This window comes from Acipenser ruthenus, chromosome 28 (genome assembly GCF_902713425.1).
Source record: "Acipenser ruthenus chromosome 28, fAciRut3.2 maternal haplotype, whole genome shotgun sequence".
Classification (NCBI taxonomy): Eukaryota; Metazoa; Chordata; class Actinopteri; order Acipenseriformes; family Acipenseridae; genus Acipenser; species Acipenser ruthenus.
In genome coordinates, this window is record NC_081216.1 from 26,107,238 (window position 1) to 26,123,160 (window position 15,923).

Here is a 15,923-nt window from a genome sequence, read left to right on the forward strand (position 1 = left end):
TACTTTTTTTTTTTTTTTTTTTTCTTAAATGTAGCCTACATTTTATCTCGCTAATAGTTGTATTTTTCACAAAGAAACTATTGTGGTTGAATTTGTTTCATGTATCTTTTGTAATACACTTTTCATTGTTTCCAAAAAATCTCTATACATTTATGTTGATTTACATATTGTATACAGTGATTTTATATATATATATATATATATATATATATATATATATATATATATATTAATCTCTTAAGGTAATCTTTCTTTGTTAATAGGAGTTTGCTTCATTGTTAACTGGAGTATGCATTCAGTATTTGACTAGTTTTGCTTTTTAAGTGTAGCTGTGTGTTACACACTGCAATTATTTTCTGATACATGAAAATAAATTTCCTACCAAACAAGGACAGTGACGTAGTGGGTACCTTTTATTACCTGTATGTCTGACATGCTCTTTATCCTATTCTACATTTCCACATCCAGGTAGACGTGCATAGCAGATAAGCCAAGCGCAGCTCTATTTGTAACTGTACCATCCTGAAAAAAGTGAAGAGGCTGTTAGTTACCGTATTTAGATTTTTAAATATTTTATTTACAGAAGGAAAGTAAATGTTATCCAATATCCCTACTATTCTTGTCAGTGCTTTTACAATGTTCAGTATAACAGTTACGTTACTGACCTGCATTCCTTTTGGCGTTCTGTTCTGTTCTGTCGCTTTACCTGTTGCTGTGGCAACGGGATGGACTGCACTGGCATCTAAATTCAACTTGAACAATTTGAAGTGCGACTGGCCGTTTTAATGACAAATGTCAGAGAAACGCAATGAAACTTGCATTTAGTTCTCTGGAGAAACTGCGTTCTTGGTGGGAACTACCGGCCTATTTCTTTACACTTCCAGCCTTTGAAGTTGAGGTAGGTACATTTGTGACTCTGTGTAATATGTATTTATTTGAAGTTGAGTAGGTACATTTTGTGACTGTGTAATATGTATTTATTTGTAATGTATTTGCAGTAGTAGGCCCATATATTTGGCCTATTTTGTTCACTTTTACAGTTCTAGTAACACAACACAGGAGGGCATTTGTTTTGTCCTCTTCTACATAATCCAAACTGTCACGTTCCACTTCAAAGTTACTGTGACTCAAACCCCTTCAGTCCCATTTACACGCAGGTTAAATAGTTGTTTTATATTCAACAGCCTGCTGCTGCTTTTCCAAAAAAAATGCCTCATCAGAGAACCACCAACAGTGTGAAGCGGTGAGCCAGCAAGTCCCAGCGTGTCCTAATATCTGCACAATACCAGTATGTCGGGGCCCAGAGAGAGAAAAACAAAAATGGCATTGAGGCCCCCTTAACTATAAAAAACAATGAGCTGGCAGCTCTACATAAGAGAACTTCTGAAGATTGTGTTGATAATCATATTCATGCTTCAGATTCCAGCCATGGTACACATGGCCAACCCAGAGCTGTCTCCCTTTCGGTTTGACAAACAAAATGAACACTCCGCCTTCACTAAATCCGAAGACTCGTTGATTATTTGAACACCATTCACTGTGTTCCCTTTGTTCAGGCTTGCAGTCCAGATCAATTGCTTTTGTATCCTGTTATAAGATAAGACCCTCTACAAGCTTTTCATCACCCCTCTAATGCTGTTGAGGTGATAAATCAACTTGTGAAACCAGAACAGTATCCTGCAACTCCATTCTTACAAGGAACAAACAACAATGGTAATATGCCAAGGTTAGTGCATGTAAATTAAACCATCTCAATAACCCACGTATTATATTATGAATGTATTTTTTAGATTTTAAATTTTAGATTTTATTTTGTTAGACAAAACTTTTCTTGCTGTAGTGAGGTTTTTGTTTTTAACAATACCATTGAATTCATGATAATGAGCAATATTACATCGGAGAAGCTGTTTAACCACCTGTCATTTTTATTTTTTAACTATCTGTAATTCTTATTTTGAATCCAGTTGCAAGATGTATTACTATTTCACAGTTGCACCTAATTAGCACTTGTATGTGTAGTTGCACAGATCAGGTATGTACCATGCAGTTTGGCTGTTAAGAAAAACACAACTGAAGAATTCAAGAATGACATTCAGCTGTATAGCCTCTGGAATCGTCAGTATAATTTAAGCAAGTACAGTCATCACAGTTCAGTCACTGGAATGCTCAGGCTTGAAACAGAGTACACTGAATAGTTCTAAATAATGCCATACAATATATTTAGGCATTTTCTAAATAGTGTATTTTGCATGTTTTAAAGCAAATAATTTGTTAAATTTATTATTAAAATGTGTTAATCAATCTTTAAGTTTATACATGCAATACAGTTTAACAGATTAGGAATATCTCTTACTGCAGACTAGATTTGGAGTGGTAAAATTGATACATTAATTTCCAATTTTCAATTAAAGATATAATGAAATTAATAAACAGGCACATTTTACTGTAGCTTGTTTCAGGTAAGTATCTTACTGCCAGCAGAGGGAGCTGTTTACTCTTATTTTCAGCTGAAACCTATCTTTAAAGATTGATGTATAGTACTATCCCCTCTTGGTCCTTCTAATAAACATATAATTTATTTTGTAATTTCTCCCATTACAGCTGTGGTATTCCCTCTAGACCTTCTAATAAGAATTCATGTATTTGACACACAAACCCTTTTAATAAGATGCATCACTACAAGAGATTATAACACACAGCCATCCTTCATATATCGTACCCTAATAAAGAATGCCCTTTTCAGTAACTTCCTCAAGCTTGCCTTTACATTGAGAATGTACACAATTCGAATAGAAGGAAAAGAAAATGCAGAGCAACCTATAACAAAATATTTAAAAACATCTTTTTTTCTTAACACTAGTGGTGTCACTGATGGCAGATTACACCTCCATTGTAGCAAACTGTTACTTGGACATGCAGGTACATAGGTTATGGGAAAATGCTCATTCATATCATGCTAGAATTGCATATTCTAGCAGAATATAATACGCTTTTCTGATTTTAAAAACAAATTACGTAATGTTGTTTTAAAAATCAAACTTTCTCTGTGCTTCTCTTGTTTTGATACAGGTAATGAAAAGGCAACCTTTTGTGTTGAAGTCGTACATTTGTTGGTGGGAAACACTTTAAATTTTATGTATTCATTTTGAGTTAACTGTAGGTTGTTTTGTAGGAAATGCATGAAAGGAATTGTTGAATAAAAGATATGCTGTTCAACACAGAGTTGCAAAAGCACTGGTTCCTCCATACAAAAACATATCTGTTGTCTGATTTAGGAATAAAGGAATTCACTGTTTGCAGTATATGATCATTTCAATTCAAATTGGAGTTAAGAATTCTGGGATTACGGGCATAAAAATGTTAAATATTTGTTATAAATGTCCAGTTTTCAGCTTAAAAAAAAAAAACTTGAATAATTATATAGTTCACATAGCTATGTAAGTGGGCAAAGACAGAGTAACCCATTGTGGATTGATTGGGAAGAGTTGCACTATGTTCATTTGTCTTTCTACAAAATACCTCAACACTGGTTTAGTATCATATTTTTTAATAAACAGTAAAGGTATCTCTAGCTGTACGGTACTTTTTTTTTTTTTTTCTGACTGCATTGTCTTGATATAGTAAGATGTTCTTTATAATTATATAATTTATTTCTTAGCAGACGCCCTTATCCAGAGCGACTTACAAGATCTCACATTATTTTTACATACAATTACCCATTTATACAGTTGGGTTTTTACTGGAGCAATCTAGGTAAAGTACCTTGCTCAAGGGTACAGCAGCAGTGTCCCCACCGGGGGATTGAACCCATGACCCTTCGGTCAAGAGTCCAGAGCCCTAACCACTACTCCACACTGCTGCCCTTTATGCAATGTTGTATTGTCTAAAACATGATTCTTAACACTATTATAATTTTTCTGGGTTAAAATCCAAAGAGAAACAGCCCTTATTTCAACATTGCTATATGGATTGTTTTCAAATAAGTATATGGTTAAGGTGCTGCGAGGCAGGGGCTAAGAAACAAAAAGAGATATTTCTGATTTGCTGTACCTCAGTAATTATATATATATATATATATATATATATATATATATATATATATATATATATATATATATATATATATATATATATATATATATATATATATATATATATATATATATATATATATAAACAATAGATTATGTATTACTTTGTAATGTGCTGTATGATTATTGTGTGGCCTCAAAAGACTTTATTTTATTTGTGTTGCATTGTTTGTTCAAAATAATAATAAAAAATAAAAAAGACTACAAAGCCTTTAAATTGGATACCTGTTTTATAATGAAAACATAATTGAGTCAGGAAAATGAGCTACTTGCGGTAACCCTGAAATTATATGGAAAGGAAAGAGAGAAGCTTTGCCTCCCCTACTGGAACAAAGAGCAGACATATTTTATATTAAGAATGTAATGAAGATTAAATATTGTACACATTTCTCTTGTCCAATCAGCACAGGTATTTACTGAAATTCTCTCATTGTTCTTTCTAAATTCTATCTAGCTAGCTATCTATCTATATTCAAGACTTTCAGATACAGTACTGTACATTTCTATTTTCAATTGACAAAGATTTATTTAAAGAATGTTTTTATATATATATATATATATATATATATATATATATATATATATATATATATATATAATATAATATAATATAATGGATTGATATTCATGAAACTGTACATTAAATATATCAACTTTTATTTTTTGTATCTAAAAACAGACTTTAGATTTGATTTGGTCAACTTACACCCAGCCAGTATGAACCACAGCTAGATTATTATTATTTTTGTATGTCCCATGTATCTGTGGTTATGCTGAGCTAACCTGTGATGCTGTAGCATGCTAAAAAAGAAACCAAAAACACATTATTTAAATAACGCATGCAAGTGAATGATTTGCTTTGTGAATTGGGGCCAATAACAATAACCTGCAATTAACACACAAGCCAGAGTTATCGTTACCTGTTATGATACTGTGATGTACAGCAGGATTCTGAGATAGTTGTGAATCTCTCTGCTGATGCATTCTGGTCAAAATGAACAGAGATAGCTAGATTAATAACCTGTTCTAAATAGATACAATGGCAGCCAGTTGTACATCAAATAGGTGAAATGTTTATGAGCCACAGCCAATGCAAGTGAATTATCATGTCTAGAGGATACTGTAAACACTCAACAGTGGTGTCATATCACATATCACCTTGTTTCCATGCAGGTTTGCAGTGTCCAGTGTCAAACACAGATACAAAACATAATGCAATGTAGAACAATCTGTATCGCGTGACTGCGAGATACCATAGTAAACCACATTCATGATCAGCATTTGCATGTTTTGAAATCTATTGTTTCTTAAATGGTAATACACTCAGAGTTGCATACCTATAATTAAGGTGGCTGTGTGGTCCAGTGGTTAAAGAAAAGGGCTTGTAACCAGGAGGTTCAAATCCCACCTCAGCTACTGACTCACTGTGTGACCCTGAGCAAGTCACTTAACCTCCTTGTGCTCCGTCTTTCAGGTGAGACATAATTGTAAGTGACTCTGCAGCTGATGCATAGTCCACACACCCTAGTCTCTGTAAGTCGCCTTGGATAAAGGCGTCTGCTAAATAAACAAATAATAATTAAACAAGGGCAAATATACAGGGCTTGGATACAAATGTAACCCCCCCCCCCCCCCCAAACAACAACTTTCATATCCTACATACATGTATTACATGGATTTTTGAATACATTTATGTCTGTGTTTTTACAAGCTTGTGTTTATTTCATGTGTTTTTTTTATTTCCCAGGACTATCCTTGGAATTGGGCAGAATGAGTTTGTTGGCGTATCTGCTGATTAGAGCAGTGCGTCAATTGTAATTTTGTTTGGGTTTCTTGAGAATGATCCACGTAGGGTGTGTTGCTGGTTTCTATTAAAAAGTTTGATCACTGGTGTTTTTCAGAGGAGTGTACTTTGTTAGGAATGTACATACCAATCTCTTGTTAAGGATCTGTTGGGAAGCTTTCAGATGTTCATCTGGTCTAACCCGTTTGGTAAAGCAGTGTGGAGTAGTGGTTAGGGCTCTGGACTCCTGACCGGAGAGTCATGGGTTCAATCCGGGGGGGGGGGACACTGCTGTTGTACCCTTGAGCAAGGTACTTTACCTAGATTGCTCCAGTAAAAACCCTGCTGTATAAATGGGTAATTGTATGTAAAAATAATGTGATATCTTGTAATAATTGTAAGTTGCCCTGGATAAGGGCGTCTGCTAAGAAATGTAATAATAATAAAGGTTATTGTATATATATTTTTTCCTGACCGCCTGATGCTACAATTTACAGTCGAATTAGTTTGCTGAACACACACTTTTTTTGTATAACAAGTTGAACATCTGAATCAGCCGATTATCAAACATGCTAAAAAAAACCCATTGAACAATGGTATTTTTTGGCATACATGGTGCCTAATTTTAGAAATTGTTTTTCACATAAATATACAGCAGCACGCGTGATCTAGCCTTTCAGCAATGCAGTTTAGTTATGAATGAAGAGTGTTTTCTCAGGCAACTAGCTGCTCCTAACTGTGAACAATGCTTACAGGGGTTATGTTGTCTAATGCATAATTACACCACACTTTATGGTATTATTATTTTTAAATAGTAACATTAAAATCAGCACTGTTTCACACGTGTGGTTTGTAAATGATCATAATTGCTCTTTACTTTCTTGTTTTCGGTAATTGTAAAAAAATACATTTTTTGTTATACTGCACAGGTGTAGTTAGTTATTTTGGCCATTGCAGCATTATGCACCACACCCTTTTCTTTTTATGTGTGTAAAATATTTCAAAAACCTAACATTCTCTGATCAGTTACCCTGGTCCTATAGCCTATTGTTGTTTTTTATTGTTTATTTAATTTTTTTAATATGACAGTCAGGAAAGGCTAAATGATGAATTCCACTCTTCACCTACATTATGGCAATGCAGTGATACTGCTGGGGTGTCCTCTGAATTTCTTCCCAGGTCATTAAAATGTAAATGAACCTGTGTCTTGTCAGATTCCACCAGTGTTAACCAGTGACAATGCGCTACAGCCCATGACCTTTATCCACAACTCATATTTCACTTTTAATCAGAACACTTCAGAAGCATGACTCAACAATAAAAGCAGCCATGTTCTCACACACCTCTGCAGAGGCCAGACCTGCAACACCAATTCTGCACCAAACACTGAAGAGTGAACTGTAAACATATCATTTACCTGTTCAAGTCTGCTTTTAGTCAGAGCTGTGAAAAAGCAATTGCAATTCTTATGACAGTGACGACACATGACTTTTTAAAATGTATGGCAGGTGGTCTTGCATACCTGTACAGGTAGTTTGTAATTAAATAGGCGTGTGATTTTCAAGGGTTTTGCTACAAAATTTGGACCATTGTTTTCTTGATATTATCAAACTGGAAAGATTCAACAAAGGACTTAATAGCACCAAAGTAAATGTTTTAATATTAACAGTTCCATGCATTTCCTTTTCAGAAATGAAAATGTTAAATCTATATTGAAACTATGCCTGCAAGTTGTATCCATTAGTCTGTAACAAGTGCACTTGTGACACTGTTTGGCTTTAACTAAGTTCTTTGTATTTCAGAAAACACAGTTATTTTTCTTGCGTCTTTGTAGAGTTATTGCTTTATACAGTCTTTTATTACCAGGAATATTACCAGAAACATGTTCACGCGTATAACATACTTCTTTTTTAAACGTAAACACAATTAAAATGGTCAATAAAAGCTAAAGCTAAAAGCTAAAGACCATAGCAGAAGGGAATTTCAATTGTAAGTCTTCTGATCGTCCTAGTTGTTGGTTGCTAAGTTTTTTCAAACTAATATAATTAGATATAGTAGTGTCGGTACCATTGTCGGGTACGCATAGCCTGTCTGTATAATTTGTCTTTTTTGGGGGTGGGGTGAGGGGGTGTGCGGGATTGTGAAACAAATGGCCTCGAGGATTATTTGACAATTAACCAATCAATCATTTAAACTGATCCTAAATTACCTACCAAATGTTTTTTTTTTTTAACACATGGGCACATTGGGTGCAAATAAAGGGAGGCGATTTTGAAGTTCTCTCCAGTTGTGCACAATTACGTCACTGCTCCAGCTGAATACAGCAAGTAACTCCAGAGGCAAGATCAGACATCAGCAGTAAAGTAAAACAGAGTATGGCTACAGTGCGGGAGGAAGCCGCGACTTTGAATCTCACTGGAACTATGAGCCCAATGCACAACCCCCCCGGAACATTAGGTAATTATTTTATTTCACTGAATGTGTGTATATTGCTGTCACATTAGCCCATATTTTTTCCATTCTTGCATATTAATGGTAAATTGATTTTGACGTTTCAGGGTGCAGTAACTAGTACTAGCCTAAGAATGTTGTATTGCATGTACTCTGAAAGGAGATATTATTGTTATTTCATTCAGATGATGTTATGATTCAAGTTTAAGCGCCAGACGTGTTTCAACTTTGCAGCCGTTTGGAACTGCATTCCGTTTTGTAGCTAAAAATGTAAATAAGGCATGGACCATGAATCGCAGGCAGAGTAAACTCTGCACAATTGGCAAGGGGCCATTGAGTTTTTTCCCATAGGCCTTTTAAGTATACAGTGTACATGTCTGTCGGCATACCCACCTGTCTGCCGTTTGCTACACATGACAACGGACCAAGGCGCCGTGTACTGTAAGTAGGAATTCAGTTTTTGTATGGCATTAAAGGATATAACCGTCTCGCAAAATGTAAGAAATTGATTAATTGCGCTAAGGTATTCGGCATTAAGTTGTGTAGAAGTATAACGTTTTGTTTTCTTAAACCTTGTTTTTTAATTGGCAAACATCGCCAGGGTACAGTATTACCTAACTTATTTAAAATGACTGTGTGTGTGTGTGTATATATATATTAATATATGTGTGTGTGTAATATATATATATATATATATATATATATATATATATATATATATATATATATATATATATATATATATATATATTAGATATAATGTGTGTGTAATTTTTTATGTATGCGATATTCCACTTCATTTATAAGACACAGTATTTTTTAATTTATTTTTATTTACATTTTGTGAGTATGAGGATTAGGCTGTATAAAGTTAATCAAAGAAGTGGAAAATATGAGTAGTTAGTTGATTTGAAAGCTTGTTGGACTGTTACCTTGCATTAGTATTGTTTAAACTTTGTTGCCCTAAGGGAAACTAGCAAAGTTTTGTTTATTATTATTATTATTATTATTATTATTATTATTATTAGTAATAAAATAAAAAATCGTACTAATGAATGTGTTGGAATAGAACCGAATGGTTGGCCAAAGTGTGTCGTTCTAGAACCTAACTCTATTAATTTAAAGCATGACATGTCTGGCTTTTAATATGGTTTCAATTATTGTAAACAGTAATGTCTTCACTTACTGTAATCTGATTGTAGCTGACTTTCGTGAAATATGCCATATTTGTGGATGTGGATCAGTAGTATAAAAATATAACTTGATGTGACGAGATTGGATTTTCTACAGCAAAGCAGTGATAATAAGACTGATGGGTATTTATTGGTTGCCATTGACCTGCAGGGTAGTAATCTGTGTAATGAAGCAAACCAGAGCTGTGTGTCTTCAGGCTAAACAGCCAAGCTGGCTGGTTTGTGCAGGATTGAAATGTGTGCTTGAGGGCATGGTCTGCTTGAACAGGTGACAACAGGATCTTGTTTGTTTCCAGGCTGTGTATACATGATGCACATAGACTTGTGCATCCCAGTTTTTACAGGTTCATCAGTCTCTTGTTGATGGTAAAATCCAGGGACCCAATCAGTTTTAACTTCCTCCCCACCCCCTGGGCTTTGGGAATGTTTAATGGTAATTATCTGTGTTTTTTGTGGAAAGTGAATCAGGAAGTGGTGACAATGGCCAGCTGTCTGGTAAAATCCTGCACATGTCCTCGTTGTGGTAATGGCCTATGTCTTTGTTGCATTAACGTTTATTCAACCAGGTTCTTAAAAGGTCTTGTAGTCTTTTGTAGCAACAGAGCAAACCCTGTTCATTCTGACAAAGGCTACAGTCATTCGGTTGCTGTTATGAGACTCTCATCTTAGCTATAACTACCCAAACCCATTTTTTTTTTGTTTCTCTCCTCTTCACTCTTTGGAAAGCTGTTTCCGTTCCTGATATGTAAACCACCTCACTAAAGCAGAGACGTTGATAAGAGTCTGCTTCCGTGTGCCCGTCTTCATTGCCAGTATTTGAGTCAATAGCGTCACAATGATATGTAAACAGCACTGGTGTGTTGAACTGGCTCCTATCAGTTTGTCCTTCGTGCATTGCCCTTGATTAGAATTGCTGCACTGTACAACGTTGCACGACTGCTCCAATCTCCTAGTTAAACTGGTGAACTGTCAATCCGGGTTGGAACCTCTAGTTATCGCTGAGTATGCAAATCCTAGAACAAAACGTTCTCGGCTGAATTTGGTTAAGTACAGCAGAATGCAGTCTTTTGTGTTGGTCAGTGGTGCTGTATCAAGATGTGACCACTGGCTAAGTGTCAATTTTATAGAACATTTCTATGCAAGCATTGTTCACATTCAGTAGTTTCCCTTTGTGTAGCCCAACTGATCTCTATTGTGGGCAAACAAAAACAAAAAAAAAGTATTCTATGAATCTGCCTACCCTTATTAAACTTGAATGCGAGCCACCCATTGATGTATTTAATATAAAACTTTTCCAAATGAAGGGTGGTTCTGGGTAATTAAGTCAGCATGTGCAGAGAGTGTCTCTGTACAGCCCACCCTCTTAAATAACCAGATGCAGAGTAGAAAAGAAGGTTTTAATCATTGTATTGTACTATATCAAAGAGAGAGGCTTTTTAAAATTAGAAATCCTTGATGTACAAAAAGACTCTCCAAATTTGTATGCTATTGGTGCATGGCTTTAACTAAGGCCTTAATGATGTTTTGAAACCAGATTACCATTTTTTTTTTCTTCATTTCAACATGTTGCTTTTCCTGTGGTAGAAACTTAAATATGGCCACCCGTTCACTTTCTTCCTCTTTCTTTTACAGTAGGTGCCAACATGGAACAGAAGCCGTTCAGAGCCACGTTTATATGGAGCAGTATTATCAATACCCTTCAGACTCGGGTGGCGGTCAAAAAAAGACGCCACAACTTGAAGTATCACCACGACTGTTTCATTGGCTCGGACGCCGTGGATGTAATTCTGGCTCACCTCGTACAGAACAAGTTATTTGGGGATGCGGAGATCCCTCGTGTGAAAGTGGAGCGTTTGTGTCAAGCCCTCATGGATTACAAGGTGTTTGAGGCTGTTGACACCAAGGTCTTTGGTAAAGACAAAAAACGGTCTGCATTTGAGGACAGCAGTTGCAGCTTGTATCGATTTCTGAATTCGCCGAGCCAGACTGAGAGTGGTGAAGAATGTGGAAGCAGCTATCCGGGTTATCAGAGAAGCATATTCAGTCAGTCTTGTAGAAGGTTTGTAGGTTTCATTTTGATTAAGAACTTCCTTCTTGCCATCTCAAGGCACCATGACTTTCTGAAGTGGGATCTAGCGGTGGTAGAGATTTACCAGTTGGTGCGCGAAACCGATCTACACTGGATGATCTGGGTTTATGTAAACAAAAAGGTGGTGTTTTGAGGTTAACTTTTTTTTTTTTTTTTTTTTTTTTTTTTTTTTAGTTGCTTATATCCACTATACTAAACTCTGTAGTTGACATCCTAAATATCCTTGACCCTTGATTTACTATTGGCTAATGAGGCATGCAACAAGCCTAGTGTGTCTTGTCTTGTGTCGATTTGAAATGTTCTACTGTGACTTAAATCTCTGGAAATGTGAGGCATATCCGTTTGCATTTAAATCTGCTCCAACTCGCTTTTGTAATCGAGTGACTTAATAACGGAATTTGCCATCAACGCTGAATTGTTACAATGTTATAAATTGACCATACTTTCTTTGATTTTATTTTAAGACAAGAAGAAACGGTAAATTGTGCCTCTACCACTGTCAAAAAGGACAAATCCTTAGAAGATCTACTTGGCAACTTGAATCTGAATCCTGTAAACTCGCCTACAATGAAAATAGGCTCAAGCCTACCTCAGAAAGGTAAGTTTCAGGTGGAAACCCTCTGGTGGATTTGTAACTGTAAATTGAAATGTATACCGTTTTAATGGGGTTACAAAGTGTAGGGCAGTGGTTTTAATTCTTCAGATTTCCAAGTTCCTGTTGGCTTATCTTTCTAGTATCCTGTTACAAGCTGTAAGAGTCTGTAAAGCCATTCAACAGACCGTGCATTGACACTGATGTGACAGTGTTCTGAAGACGCTGGCTCTAACCTTGCTGCTTGCTACTGCTATTCATCTGCTGGCTGTAACTCTCTTGTGCAGTTGTTAATGAAGTGTGGCACGAACAAACAATCCTGCGCCTGCTGCAGCTTGTGGAGCTTCCACTGCTTGACGTGCTGCTGGATGGAAGAGGGAGTGGCTCTCAACTGAGGAGTGTTGACAGTGATCCTGACATCCTCTTCACCTGCAACTACCTGGACAGGGAGATCCTCAAGGCGTTCAGCGATTCCCAGTAAGTAGCGATTTGAGGGTTTGGATGCCTGTTTTTTGCCCGCGTTCACGTATGCATTAAGCCTATGACTTTTAGAAGCGGTAGTCTTTATTTGATTGCTGTATCTGTTCAGACTGCAGCTTGCAAAGTTGCTGGCTATAACTGTTTATCCTATGCTGTTTAAATATTCACACATCCTGGACTTTTTTTGTTTTGTTTTGTTTTATATTATATATATATATATATATATATATATATATATATATATATATATATATATATATATATATAATAAGTCCATCAAGATTGGAGAACTAGTAAAGTTTAATAATGCCAAGGTAATGAAATGGATTGGTTCACAAGTTTGTGGTTCCCCGATAAAGGCATTGATCTGTTCTGCATGTGACCAAAATGTTGACACGTCTGACCTTTTTTTTTACCCCAGGGCTGATGACTGGCTGTCTGCGGCAGTGGACTGTCTGGAGTTCCTGCCGGACCAGATGGTAGTTGACGCCAGCAGAAACCTAGCAACATGCCCTGAAGAGACAGAGAAATGCAAACGACTTCTGTATGACACAGTTGTAAAATACTACAACCAAAACAGAGAGCCTCTCCTTAGGAGCCATTTCTTTGACATACATACTGGCATAACTGAGTTTCTTGGTAAGTGCAAGAGCCTGTATCCCCACCCAACTGCGTCTGTGGTAGTTATAAACTGTATAGCCTGTTTTTAAACAAATATTCAGGCCAGTCTGTGTAATTGCTTTTTAGTAATTTGGCCTCTGTTAGTGTATTGACTTAACAAATAGTAATTTTAAAGTGGTGTATGTACTTTTTTTAAATGTTCAGTTGTGTTAGGAGAAACATTTAAACACAACTTTATTTAAAAAGACAAGTCTACATCACTAGATGTATTTAAAACCGTTCTCCTTTCTGAACTTGCAGAGGTCCGTATTACAAACTACAAAATTGTTCATGGGATCACAAAACTAATGAAATAAGACCCTACCCAAGTTTATAATCCTTTCTTGCAAAAGTCACCTTCACTGTGGCCACTCTCTAAGTGATCGGTATGCTATTGCTTCTTGTATTTGTTTATAGATGTGTGCTCCAGTGTTGGCTGGTCTTAAGGCTCTCTTTGTATCTCCTCCTGTTTTTTAGTGAATGGTAAATTGGAGCAAGCTCTTGAAGCCATACAGCTTTCCTTGAAGCTGCTGGATTCCCGAAGCAGAGAAGAGTTGAGGAGGTTGCTGTGCTTCATGGCTGTGGCTGCAGTGCCCACTGAATTCAGGCTTCAAAAAGATGCAAGTGCTGCAACTTTACTAGCGACCTGTAGTACAGTACACTCCTAAAGTAAATCATCCACTCATTTTAACAATTGTGTAACTGCTTAACATGGTATGATATACTGAGCTTGGGTGAAAAGGGGGGGTTGACCAAAGCAAAGTCGATTCCCCCCCCCCCCCCCCCATCTTCACATGGGTGTGTGGGGAATCAGAGACACTGCCTAGAACAGAACCATGGATGGTTTAGATTAAAAACAAATGGAAGAGCTGCTTTTTGTCCCCTTGTTTATTCCAGTAGCGGTCAGTAAAGTAAGACTTGTGGTTTATTTTCAGATTGAGAACAGGATGGCTGTTAAAAGGGCATTTTCAAAAGCCATTGTCCGCCACAAGAGCCTAGCCAAGGGGAAAGTGGATCTTCTAGTGCTGTTCCTACTGGACAACCAAAAGGATGTGTTCAAGGTAAACGTTCATTCTGTTAAATGAGCAATTCCCCCTTCCAGGACTTCTCCACAACTAGTATTTCATGATTCCATGTGTTGTGCAGCCTTCAATGCTTTTTGCAGAACACTTTGGGCATGCTCAGAATCCTACAACTGTCACTTGCTGAATTGAAAGAAATGTGTAATGCGCTGTACTTTTACTCATGATTTTTTTTTTTTTTTTTAATGGTAAGAATTGGTGTCAATAAGGGATTCCTGTAATGCATGAACTTTAAGGTTTACTGTACCAGAGGTACCTTAACTTTGTTAAAGCTAGGTTATTGTATAAACTTAACTCTGGTTTACATAAATTATTAAAAGCAAGAATGTAACATTAGGTATGAATGTGTATAATCTGTCCTCGGTGTGAAATTGGTTCTCCTAAACTTACTCAAGGAAGGAGCTAGTATGATGCATACATTAGCCTTGCTTCAATTGATGTGATTTCCATAGTTTATGAAGCATAGCTGGTCCTAAGAAGATGAATTGTTTTATTCTTCCCTATGCAGATTCCAGGAGTCTTGCATAAGTTGGTTAGCGACAAGCTGGCGTATATTCTACATGGGAGAGATCCGGATTTAGATACAGGTATTGTGGGATTAATATCCTATTTTATTAGAGTTGAATGAACTGTCTTTGTATCCTATACAGTCGATTTTGCAATACATACTTTTTGATAAGTAATTGATGGACTAATATCATGGTGTTGCCGGTTTTTCCATATTGGGTGATCCTTGATATCTTGTATCTATTTTCAGGCTATACGTTCTGCCAGAGACTCTCAAGCCAGGAATATTCAAGCACTGCACAGAAAACTACAAAGGATGAGCTTTGGACTTTGCTTCGAACAATCCATGAGAACCCAAAGCTTTCAACCAAAGAGAAGAAGCGATTACTTGGTCAATTTTACAAGAGTCACCCAGATGTGTTTATCCAGTATTTTGGAGACTGTGCATCCACTGTGTATACATGAGTGCAATTGTTAAATCATGTAAATATTGTTGCAGAAAATCACATTATAAATGTATACATTGTTTTATAGAGTATGTGGAAGTGTTTTACTTTTTAAAAATAAAAATGTCCAGGCTTCTATTAATATTAAACGTTTTCATATTTGGAAGGCATAAGAAGTAATGGCAGTCCATTGACGCTGCAGTCTCTTAAACTGTTTTATGTGTCTACACAAATAATATAAAAGCATTCAAATCCGGGGCACCCTTCTTGGTTTCATGAATGAGTAATCGGCATGGTGCCCCGTCCCAGTTGAGCAGCATCCTTCGTAACTGATCATGAAGAAATGGGACACCCTGAATGCATTTAGTGTAATAAAATCCATACGCCTTCATCTTTCAGACAAGGGATGAGTGTGGCAGTGTCTGCCAGTTATTTGTTTTCTTGCAAAGGTCAGAAGGGTTGTGTTTCCTGTTCATATGAATACATGCTTTGTAGTTCCATTATTGTGCAGCTGTCTGAACAGAGTCCCTTAGCTTAGTGTCTACATTC

General features: G+C 36.4%; 1 protein-coding gene across 2 annotated transcripts; it reads left to right on the forward strand.

Annotated features, from left to right (window-relative positions):
- Nucleotides 1-8,122: 8,122 nt before the first annotated feature.
- On the forward strand, nucleotides 8,123-15,523 carry LOC117435096 (DEP domain-containing protein 7-like). 2 transcript variants are annotated; one of them, XM_034058035.3, is made up of 9 exons: nucleotides 8,123-8,331; nucleotides 11,151-11,577; nucleotides 12,072-12,205; nucleotides 12,487-12,676; nucleotides 13,101-13,318; nucleotides 13,817-13,959; nucleotides 14,275-14,400; nucleotides 14,930-15,008; nucleotides 15,179-15,523. In XM_034058035.3, the coding sequence occupies exons 1-9, from the start codon at nucleotides 8,250-8,252 to the stop codon at nucleotides 15,391-15,393; spliced, it is 1,614 nt and encodes a 537-aa protein (XP_033913926.1). In that variant the 5' UTR covers nucleotides 8,123-8,249; the 3' UTR covers nucleotides 15,394-15,523. The 2 variants fall into 2 exon arrangements, with proteins under 2 accessions (XP_033913926.1, XP_033913927.1); XM_034058036.3 differs by lacking the exon at nucleotides 8,123-8,331 and adding an exon at nucleotides 8,633-8,766.
- Nucleotides 15,524-15,923: the final 400 nt, after the last annotated feature.